Source organism: Poecilia latipinna, unplaced genomic scaffold (genome assembly GCF_001443285.1).
Source record: "Poecilia latipinna isolate Pla-1442-1.1 unplaced genomic scaffold, P_latipinna-1.0 Scaffold1854, whole genome shotgun sequence".
NCBI classification, from domain to species: Eukaryota; Metazoa; Chordata; class Actinopteri; order Cyprinodontiformes; family Poeciliidae; genus Poecilia; species Poecilia latipinna.
In genome coordinates this window covers 15,239-27,051 of record NW_015114470.1, presented here as the reverse complement: position 1 = coordinate 27,051, position 11,813 = coordinate 15,239, and the positions used below count along the sequence as shown (strand labels likewise).

At 44.1% G+C, this 11,813-nt stretch overlaps 1 protein-coding gene across 1 annotated transcript in view; it reads left to right on the top strand.

Moving 5' to 3' along the window:
• LOC106934751 (ATP-binding cassette sub-family A member 2-like) overlaps positions 1–11,813 on the top strand; it is a 122,614-nt gene that overhangs the window by 98,750 nt on the left and 12,051 nt on the right. Inside the window, exons 23-30 of the mRNA XM_015014850.1 lie at positions 2,373–2,569; positions 2,912–3,085; positions 5,597–5,793; positions 7,790–7,910; positions 7,991–8,281; positions 8,496–8,717; positions 8,829–8,931; positions 10,120–10,421. Of these exons, the coding sequence (XP_014870336.1) occupies positions 2,373–2,569; positions 2,912–3,085; positions 5,597–5,793; positions 7,790–7,910; positions 7,991–8,281; positions 8,496–8,717; positions 8,829–8,931; positions 10,120–10,421 (1,607 nt within the window). The remainder of the gene's footprint in view (positions 1–2,372; positions 2,570–2,911; positions 3,086–5,596; positions 5,794–7,789; positions 7,911–7,990; positions 8,282–8,495; positions 8,718–8,828; positions 8,932–10,119; positions 10,422–11,813) is intronic.

The window sequence follows — 11,813 nt, the reverse complement described above, 5'->3', positions numbered from 1 at the left end:
ACTTCCGCACGGCTTCGAGGCGATTCTGGTCCACCATCTGGCGTCTCAGGAGGGGGAAGCAGTGCAGCACCAACACTGTTTATAGTGGGGATGGTGTGCTGCTGACCTCAACTAGGGACGTTGTGGGCCGGTGGGCAGAGTACTTCGAAGACCTCCTCAATCCCACCAACATGCCTTCTGTTGAGGAAGCTTAGCCTGCGGACTCTAGGTTGGGCTCTCCAATCTCTGGGGACGAGGTCGCCGAGGTGGTCAAAAAGCTCCTCGGAGGCAGGGCCCCAGGGGTGGATGAGATCCGCCCGGAGTTCCTTGAGGCTCTGGATGTTGTAAGGTTGTGTTGGCTCACACAACTCTGCAATATCGCATGGACATCGGGGGCAGTTCCCCTGGATTGGCAGACTGGGGTGGTGGTCCCCCTGTTCAAAAAGAGGGACCAGAGGGTGTGCTCCAATTACAGGGGGGTCACACTCTTAAGCCTCCCTGGTAAGGTCTATTCAGGGGTCCTGGAGAGGAGGGTCCATCGGATACTCAAACCTCGGATTCAGGAAGAGCAGTGTGGTTTTCGTCCTAGTCGTGGAACACTGGACCAGCTCTACACCCTCAGCAGGGTCCTGGAGGGTGCATGGGAGTTCGCCCAACCGGTCTACATGTGTTTTGTGGACTTGGAGAAGGCGTTCGACCGTGTCCCTAGGGGGGATTTGTGGGGAGTTCTCCGGGAGTATGGGGTACCGGGCCCTTTGATACGGGCTGTCAGGTCCCTGTACGACCGGTGTCAGAGTCTGGTCCGCATTGCCGGCAGTAAGTCGGGATCATTTCTGGTGAGAGTTGGACTCCGCCAAGGCTGCCCTTTGTCACCGATTCTGTTCATTACTTTCATGGACAGAATTTCTAGGCGCAGCCGAGGTGTTGAGGGGATCCATTTTGGTGGCCTCAGGATCGCATCTCTGCTTTTTGCGGATGATGTGGTCCTGTTGGCTTCACCACGTCGTGATCTGCAGCTCTCACTGGAGCGGTTCGCGGCCGAGTGTGAAGCGGCTGGGATGAGGCTCAGTGCCTCCAAATCCGAGGCCATGGTCTTGAGCCGGAAAAGGGTAGAGTGCCTTCTCCGGGTCAGTGGGGGTCGTCCTGCCTCAAGTGGAGGACTTTAAGTATCTGGGGATCTTGTTCACGAATGAAGGAAGAAAGGAGCGGGAGATCGACAGGCGGATTGGCGCAGCGTCTTCTGTGAAGCGGGCGCTGTACCGGTCCGTCGTGGTGAAGAGAGAGCTGAGTCAAAAAGCGAAGCTCTCGATTTACCGGTCGATCTACGCTCCCACCTTCATCTATGGTCATGAGCTTTGGGTCATGACCGAAAGAACAAGATCACGGATACAAGTGGCCGAAATGGGTTTCCTCCGCAGGGTGGCTGGGCTTTCTCTTGGAGATGGGGTGAGAATCTCGGTCATCCGGGACTCAGAGTAGAGCCGCTGCTCCTTCACGTCGAGAGGAGCCAGTTGAGGTGGCTCCTGCATCTGGTAAGGATGCCTCTTGGACGCCTCCCTGGTGAGGTGTTCTGGGCACGTCCCACCGGGAGGAGGCCCCAGGGAAGACCCAGGACACGGTGGAAGGACTATGTCTCTCGGCTGGCCTGGGAACGCCTTGGGATCCCCCGGAGGTGCTGGAAGAAGTGGCTGGGGAGAGGGAAGTCTGGGCCTCCCTTCTGAAGCTGCTGCCCCCGCAACCCGACCCCGGATAAGCGGAAGAAAATGGATGGATGGATGGATGGATGGATGGACGGACATGGTCTGTATCTAAACAGAAGTTAAAGTCCCGTCCCACCACTAGAAACCTTGGTGATTGGGAGACCTGACACATCATCCAGTTTTAAGTCCCTACACTGGCTCAGTAGCTCAGAGAATAAACTATAAAATACTGTTGTTAGTTTATAAATCACTGAACAACGTAGCACCACAATACATTACAGATCTGCTGCTGTTGTATCAACCTTCCAGACCCCTCTGGTTCTGGTTCTCGTTCTGCTCTACATCCCCAGAACCAGAACTAAATGAGGAGAAGCAGCATTCAGCTTCTATGCACCACAAATCTGGAACAAACTTCCAGAAAACTGTAAAACAGCTGAAACACTGAGTTCCTTTAAATCTAGACTAAAACCCCACCTGTTTAGAGTTGTATTTGAAACATAGATTCATTTGAGATTGGATTACAGCTGTTTATGACTTTTATTTTGCTACTGGACTGTAATGTTTCTTTTTTTGTAGTTTGCTGTAGTTTGTTGTGTTCTGTTTTAATCATCTAAAGCACTTTGCTCCTGAAATGTGCTACATAGATAAACTTGACTTGATTGGGTGTGTGTGCGTGTGTGTGTGTGTGTTCAGAATGATTGTGGACCTGGAGCTATCTAACAAGCGTCACAGCTTGGTCCAGACCCTGTCAGGTGGGATGAAGCGGAAGCTGTCGGTGGCCATCGCCTTCGTAGGTGGCTCCAGGGCCGTCATTCTGGACGAGCCCACTGCGGGGGTGGATCCTTACGCCCGCAGGGCCATCTGGGACCTGATCCTCAAGTACAAACAGGGTGAGTGGATCTTAAAGCAGTCTTATTTCCATCCAGGTTGATATTTAAAGTGTTGTAACATTAGCTGTGTGTGGGTGTGTGTGTAACTGCTGACTTAAACACAAGGGGATCAGCCTCGTTAAGTGTTGTCTGACTTCCTGTTCTTCATGTGTAGTGAAGTCCTCCTGGCTCAGAGTTTTATGGAGGTCGTATTGTAGTTTAGATCCTGTTTGCCGTTGACAACATTGACTAATGCTAATGTTTCCTGTACTGCCCCACATGTGTTTTCAAAGCTTCGCTGCCAATGTTCCTCTTGTCCTTTAATGTGTTGCTGTCAGTAATTATCTGATGGTCCGGCTGCAGGCCGGACCATCCTGCTGTCCACCCATCATATGGATGAAGCCGATCTTTTGGGAGATCGCATTGCCATCATCTCACATGGAAAGCTGAAGTGCTGTGGAACACCACTTTTCTTGAAGAGCACTTATGGAGATGGATACAAACTGACGCTGGTGAAAAAGCAAAGTGAAGGCAGAGGTGTGTATCTACAGCCTTGAGCCCTCGCTTATTTCTTTAGATTTTCCTTCCAAGTAACCTCACAGTCCCATAATCTTTTAAAGAGGTCTTGATCAACAGTTTTCTATGAAACCTGACTGCTTGTGGAATTAAGCACATTAGTCATTAGTGGAATAAGAGTACATTAGTCAGCTAATGTACTCTTTTCTAGTACATTAGCTGACTGTTTCCAAAAGCAAACAAAAGGGTTTGGAAACCCAAATTATGAGAACCTTTCCGAAATGTAAAGACTTTTGGAAAGTCTTTAGGACTTTTCCTGATATTTGTAAGTGTAGTTTTAACAACATCTAGTTTAAAATTTCTTTTATAAGAATTGCTTCTATCCCCAGGATTACAGACATGAATACATAGATGCCTCATTGATCGGGTCGGCCCGTTACTGCAATACATCACAGGGTCCGCCTTATTGACTGTGGCATATCTTCCATTAAGCTAATCCAAGTAAATGGACTGAACTTCCTAAAATGCAAAGTATTTTAAGTTAATACCTCTCACTGATACATTCTCTCACACACATTTCTATAATATATTTGAGAATCAAAAAAAGCACTAAATACAACATTTCTAACTTGTTGATGTGATTAATTGTTTTGGAGGCTTTCTGAATAAAGAGCACAATGTTTATATTTGATACAACATATTCTGACCAATCGCTTTTATATTGACATTGATGAACAGACACACGGCTTTACAGAGGTGTGTTCATGAGCATATTTTCACAATTCCATAATTTAATGTTCACTTTGTCGTTTCAAGATATGAAGAAAAAATGCTCCTTTTAATTTTTAGGTATTTTATTATAAAAACAATACACTTTGATAAATCAGTCATTGTCAAACATCAGCTATACTTCTCTTACTGTTTATTTTTTTAGGGAAAAATATTTAATTACAGTATGCTATGGACAGCATAGATAATACCCTAATACTTCAGACTGAGGTATTTCACTTAAAAATACACAAAAAGTAAAAAAAAAGAAAAAAAAAGGAGTATATTAAAATACAGATATATTTATATTATGCTACCAATACAGGACACAGGAAGGGCTTCAGTCTGCTGGTCAAGTGGGAGCAGTCCAGTGATTTCTGCGACATCCTGGTACACAGGCTAAAGCCAAGGATGAAAGACAAATTATCTAACAGTGTAATAGAAAATTCATCCCTGATTCTTCACATTCTGAAAAAACAGATTTTCAGCATATTGGGCATTGACTTGTAGAATCTGAATATCTACAGATTCTACAAGTCAGTGTAGAATCTGTAGATTTTAACCCTAACCCTAATGTCACATTTCCACAATGTGACATTGTGGAAATGAGCTGTGAAACAGAAGACTGAAGAAAAGCAGCTCCAGCTCTCGTCCTGTCTAACCTGTCCTTCCAAAATCCTCTGATCTGTAATGCACTTCCATTCTAACAGCAGTTTCTCATTAGCTCTCTCTCATTAGAAAACTTACACAGTATGAAAAAAATTAGCTAAGCTAAGAAAATTATAACCAGAGTAGTTACTTTGGGCCAATTTAGTTACATTGGAAATACTTCTTGGTTGTTTAGAAGCTAGTTTCTGGCTGCAAAGTCACAATATTCTGCTTCTTAATGTTATTCTTTCATTTGTACCTGTAAAAGGTTATGCCAATGGATAGTTTGTATTGTAAAACGATTGAAACAAGTCCACGCAGGATATGAATTATGGACCTCTGACCACTCTAATGCCACACTGAAGATGGCGACGAATTAACGTAGGACTTGATGCTCATTGATTCGTCTACGTGTTCATGTCTATGCCCAGGATCTCCTGCTTTGGTTTGGTAAATTCATTGCCATGTTTTATGAGTATGTTTAAAGCTGCAGTAGGTAACTGTCTCTGTGAGGTGTCAAGCCCCTCCTCCTTCCTCTCAGCGGTGATACAGCTCCGCCCCCACAGCAGAGACTGCTGTGAATGCATGGCCACCCATGATGGCTGATAAACGGCTCTCCTGTATTGTTAGGTTGTCCCTGTCGTTAGCACAGCTGCAGCAGTACGAAATGAGCTGGGGAGTAGAGTGAGCAGCACTTGCAGAAGCATGATTGACACTGCCAAGCCCTTCCTCCTGTCTCTGGTTGTTTCTGACTGGGAGTGATGTATTTATGCATATAATAGTAAGACAACAGAGAGGAGGCAGAGGAGCTTTCACACATCATCAGTCCCACATTTTTATAAGTTACCTACTGCAGCTTTAACATAATATTATTGTTGATGTTGCTTTAAAATAAACTCCAACTTTCCTGTCAGTGTAAAAAAAACAACAAATTCCACATGATCAAGCTGCAAGCCATGCTTAAACCTTACTGTCCTGATCCTGATTGAGTTCACATTGTTCCTGCCACATTTGATTAGTTGAACCTGGATTCTTGATTCATTTGGTTACTGTTAGACTACATATCAGTCCTTGTGGTGCCTTTACCAGCCTTTGTGTCTTGGTTTGACCCTCTAGGCCAGGCCAGCCAGCCCAAGTCTCCCTCCTCTTCATCTCCATCCTCTTCGCTGTCACCCTGCTCAGAAACCCGGGTCACCGACTTTATTCAGCAGTTTGTGGCTACCTGCCTGCTGGTGTCCGACTCCAACACTGAGCTCTCCTATGTCCTGCCCTCCGAATCAGTCAAGAAGGGCTGCTTTGAGAGGCTGTTCCAGGTACAAACCAGCTCCAGTTGGAGTCAACAGGGTCTGTGAAAATCTGCAGATTTCTTCCAGACAGACTGCATGGGGATCAACCTTTAGTTAGCTGAGTTTAGTTCCAAAATGTTTGAGCTATGCTTTTTTTTTTAAGATATTATTTGAGAAGATTGCAGATAAATTCCAGCCACAACTTGGCACTATATTCTCTAGATTGAGCAGAATTTATTTGTGGAATTTGAACAGATGGTATGAAGTTATATGAGCAGCATTATGTCTGATGAATTTAAGGAAGCAGAGTGTATTTCCCATTCAGAAGGAGCTTATTTTTCTTTAACATGTTCTGACCACGTGTGTGTGTGTGTGTGTGTGTGTGTGTGTGTGTGTGTGTGTGTGTGTGTGTGTGTGTGTGTGTGTGTGTGTGTTTTATTAAAGGTAAATGTAATTTTATTTATATAGTACATTTTCAGCAACAAGGCAGTTCGAAGTGCTTTGCATGAATTAGAAGGAAATACAAACAAAACATCAAAACCAAAAGAAAGAAAAAAGCTAAATGTTGGTTCTTCATGTGTGATTCTTTTTCTGGGTTGCTAAGTACTCCACAATTTGTAAACTAACAGGAGTTTCTCTAGGTCTTGTTCTGATATAATAGTATAAAGCTAAATGGTGGTCTACAGTAAATAAGTAATTAAGCTTGGAAATGCTCTAATGGTGATAAGAAGAAGAAGACAGGGTGTTAAAATGACACAACAGGAAGCATAACGAAAACCCCAGCACAAGTAGCAACATTCTTGCGGCCAGCGAAAGGTGGTGAAAATCAGGGAATGTGTGTCTGTACCCATGAGATATGTGTGTGCAGTAAATCCATGAACCCCGTACAGCCAGCCACTCCCAGGCTAAGGTCTCTGATACAGGGTTCTTACCTGAGAGCAAGTCGGTGGGAGCACTCTGCTCCATAGTTGCACAGATGCCCTGAGGAAGGGAACAAAGTGGGAAGGAGCATCTTGTTTACAAATCATCCAGGACATTTGAGATAGTCAGCCAAGGCCGACACAGACACAGTTCAGATACAGACAATATTCTTTCAATCGGGCAGACTTTTTTAATTTCCATCTGCCTTAAAGTCTCCTGGTGCATCTCTGTTGATTCCAATCATCCAAATTGGTATGGCCGTTCCCGCCAGACCGAACTAGATCGATTCCATCCTGCTAGTGAGCTGCAGGACCTGCATCCGGGCTGGAAATCTCTGCAGGAATCGCATTGATAGCATATTAGTTTGAGCGTTCATCAGAAGGCCCAATCCATCACACTGATCAGACAGCTTGACAACGGCTGAAACGACTGCTGACGTCTTCTGAATTTGTCGATATGCCAAGATTTCTGCTGGTTGCCAGCTTCAACCAACAGAAACCCTGTTATGCAGGCTCTCCTTTGATCGCTCGTCTCATTGAGAAAATGTTATCAATTGCATTGATCAACTTATAAGATTAATTAATAGAAATAGCTTTGTGTCTGTCCCAAAGACAATGGACATGGAGTTTGTCAAGTTTGTGATTGATTTGGCGAGTAACAAAAGTGAAGCCACTTATGTAAATAAACATGTTTGTGTCCAGTCTGCTTCTTGTTTTTTACTAATATTTTTTTTTAGAAAAAAAAACATAGATTTTTGTGGGGATTTAATTAGGAAGAAATATTGTAAAAAAATAAATAAATAAAAATCACAAAAACAATTGCAAAAAGAAAGGAAAGGAAAAAGAGGTAGGGAATAAAGTTAAAAGAATGTTGTTTTTAAATTGAGAGACGCTGCTGGTCGTAAAGTGCAACAACTGCCCATCAAACTTTGAATGTTCCTTTTTAGCAGAGCCATAGCTAATGTCTGTTCTGGATTTAGTTTAACTGTTTAATCTTGCTGAGCAGATAGAAATACAGACACACAGCAAAAGGTTTGACCATCATTTATAATAAAGTCAGATAGTTTTATTTATTTAGAACCATACTGTGTGTGTGTTTGCAGGCTTTGGAGCAGAACTTGGCTGGCCTGGCTCTGACCAGCTTTGGAGTGATGGACACCACGCTGGAGGAAGTGTTCCTCAAAGTCTCTGAGGAGGACCAGTCTCTGGACAACAGTGATGCTGGTCAGACCGCACTCCTTCAGTCTCCACTCAACCTCTTCTCCTGCAGGCTGAGTAACCTGGGGTTTCCCATCTGTCTGCAGACATGAAGAGCTCGCCTGGGGGCAGCTCACTGGGAAAGCTGTCAGTGGGATCAGGGGCTCAGGATGGACTAGCGCCTGAGACCAGACCCTCGCTGCACAACGAGAAGTCTGAGGTTGAGCTGAGCAATCTGGTGCAGTGCTCCAGGCTCAGCCAGAGCCAGCTGTCACTGAAATCTTCCTCATCTGTGGGCTCAGTGCGTGGAGACGAGGGGGGGCTGTATGCAGACTTCTTTGGGGATTACTGCCCTCTGTTTGAGAACGGCCAGGAGTCGGACTCTGCCAGCCTGAGAGGTTAGCTCAAGTTCTGTCTCACTGTAGAGGGAAGCAGAGATGGAAGGAGAAAATGATCCACTCACTGTCCAATTGTTTTTTGTTTTTTTTTTTGCTTTAAAAACAACAAACCAAAGAGTCAGATTTCCTGAATGAAAAAGAACATGTCTCCTAATTCACACATTTCTAGTTGGATTTTATTGTTTTCACACCATTACATCCCTCTTCCCTGCAGGCGATCCAGAAAATCCCACCTCCTCAGAGCTGGAAGACCTGGAGGGGCAGGGCAGCTTCAAGCTGGAGGGCTGGTGGCTGAAACTGAGTCAGTTTCATGGCCTCATCATAAAGAGGTTCCACTGTGCCAAGAGAAACACCAAGGGTCTCTTCTCCCAGATCCTCCTGCCTGCTTTCTTTGTCTGTGTTGCTATGACTGTGGCCTTATCCGTGCCTGAGATCGGTGAGCTCTTCCTTTCAGTTAGAATCAATAACCTGTGCTCCAGCCTTTATTGCTGGCTGTGCTGCAGGTGGTTAAAACGTGATGAAGGCTGGGTTTTGTTGTGTTTCACAGGGGATCTACCACCACTCATCCTGTCTCCTTCTCAGTATCATAACTACACCCAGCCCAGAGGCAACTTCATCCCCTACGCAAATGAAGACAGGCCCCAGTACAGGTAGCAGCAGCTGTGGTTCTTACAAGAACGGTGCCTGGACCTGCTCCTGCTGCTGCATTCCACCTTTTAAGATGCAAGCAGTTACATAATTTGTTTTTTTGTTGTTGTTGTTTTTGGAGCTATGGGGGAACAGAAAGGGGCAAATTAGTGGAATATACAAAAACACACAGGACTCATATTTCTCACTGTTCCTGGCCAAATGGGAGAATATTTTAATTGCACACCTGCGAATAAGCAATAAGTAAACAGAAATAACACACAAATATCTAAAATCTCCCAATTTTTGCTGGTTACATGCTTATATCCATCTCAGACAGGTTTGAATAAATAACTTTATCAAGTTGTTATTTGTTATCTATTCAAACAGAGATTATATTGAATGCTGCTTCTCCATGTTTGGTTCTGGAGATGCAGAGCAGAAGACTTGAGGGGTCTGGAAGGTTGATACAACAGCAGCAGATCTTTAATGTATTGTGGTGCCAAGTTGTTCAAACTAACAGTATTTTAAAGTCTGTTCTCTGAACTACAGGGTGTCGGTGTAGGGATTTTAAATTGTGGTGATGTTTTCTATCTTCCTGATTTTAGTCAGAACAGCAGCAGCAGCGTTCTGGATCAGCTGCAGCTGGATGATTGATTTTTCTAGTCAGACCTGTGAAGAAGCTGTAGGAGGAATCAATGTGACTAAAGATAAACATGGATGAGTTTCTCTAGATGCAGAGACATTAGTCCTCTAGTCCTGGAGATGTTCTTCAGGTGATAGAAGGCTGACTTTGTACCTGTCTTTATGTGGCTCTGAAGGTTCAGGTCAGAGTCCATCCCAGATTTTGGGCCTGATCTGTAGTTTCCAGCTGTAGCAAGTGAAGCTGTGCATCGACACTAGATCATTCTTCTTTAGGTCAAAAGGCACTAAATTCAGTTTTGTTTCTGTTAAGTTGTAGAAAGTTTTGGCACATCCACACATTTATCTGTTCTAAGCATCTGTTCAGTGATTGGATGGGTTCAGAGTCACCTGGTGACTTCGTAATGTAGAGCTGTGTATCATCTGCGTAGTTATGGTAGCTGATCTTATTTCCTGCTATAACTTGAGCTAATGAGATCATACAGATATTAAATAAGAGAGGTCCTAGGATTGAGCCAAGTATAAGTGAAGCAGTGTGTTGTGTAACTGTCTGGTTCTTGGAACTGCAGGAGTACGCTGTCACCAGATGCCAGGCCACACAAGATCATCAACACCCTCCGACTTCCCTCAGGTGTAGGGGCAACATGTGTCCTTAAGACCCCCTTCAACAGCACCCTGGACCAGCTGGCCCAGACCCTCAACCCCAGCGCCAACAACTCCAAGACCCTGGCTGCCCAGTACTTTGACTCTATGTGTCTGGACTCCTTCACCCAGGGGGTCCCCCTCTCCAACTTCGTGCCCCCGCCACCTTCCCCAGCTCCCTCGGATGACCCAGACCCTCGTTTTATTGCCCCTCCAACCACAATTCATGGTGAGTCTTAATCCAGAGTGTGTGCATTCCTCTTTTGTATCTCACAATACTGAGATATGCAGCTGCAATATAAAGACCAATGTTTGATGCAAGTAAAGATTCTTTAGAACTTTAACAGGGTGCATTATGTAAAATAAATTTATTTCAGCTTCATATGTTAATCCCTCATCAAAAACATACCTGGAGTGCTGCTCAGATTCTTTTATGCATGTTTGAGAAATCTTTGAATCTCCTATGGCAACCATTCAGGGGAGCCTTAACACCTGTTCATAAAAGCCCCACCTGTTTGGCCAAAGTTTGCCCTTAGAGCTGCAGTCACCAGCCAAGTACTGCTTCCCCACTCAGGTCCTTCAGACTAGTGGCAGCAGTTCTTAACAGCATCATGGAAGAGCATTGTCATGATGAAGTCCTGAAGGTGGAGTGTTGGAAAGGGTAAAGAGTCAGAGTCCAATTTTAAGGTGTCGGATACGACTATGATGTGAAGTTAAATTATGTTTGACATATACAGCATTTTCATAACAACTGGAGGTATTACTGGATTGTGCTATAAAAAGGCACTATGTGCCTGGAAAAAATCCATAATACTCCTTTAATAATAAGAGTTACTGACATTCAGTAGCCGAGCTACGTAGTGAAGCTGGAGCTGAAGTATTTCAAAGGCAAGAAACTGAGATAAAGTTGAATGTTGGGATCCTGGCTGCATGATTTCAGGTCCTAAGGACACAATTGCTGAATATAGCAATGATAGTCATTATGACTGAACTGCATGTTTCTGACTCTTTTCTTTCTTTTTCATCTTGGAGTTTTAACATAACAGCCATACATACGGAGTGGGCATTAAGAGTGGTTAAAGCCCATGCAACTGACCATGCACAGTGTGACTGCATTGCAAATTTCATACCAAATATTCCAACAATCTCTTGTGACTGAATGACTTTACATAGTACAATAGCACCCTTTTCTCCCACTGTTCTTTTTCATTTCCAATATCACAATTTCCCACCCTGCTGCATGAGGTCAAGCATCGCTGTCTCAGGTCCAGTAGGACTGCATCTAACTGACCAAATATCATTGGTTTGCAGACTGTGGATCTAGGAAGGAAATGTAATGTCCCACCAATATTGCATTCAAGAAATCTGTTGCAAGTTTGATATTGTAAATATTTCATTTGCAACAATAATTTTGCTTTTGGTTTTTGTGGTGCCAATTTAAACAGTTTTGTGGCAGCAGAAGACAAAATGGATCCAGTTACCTGAACATTAATTCCACACATTTCTTTTATGGACATAAGTGGCTGATAATTATGATAGAGGAGAGAAACTGGTAAAAAAAGGCCCTTCTATGTTCGTCTCAGGTTCAGTAGGTTGACTTGAAATGAAATGAAATGAAATG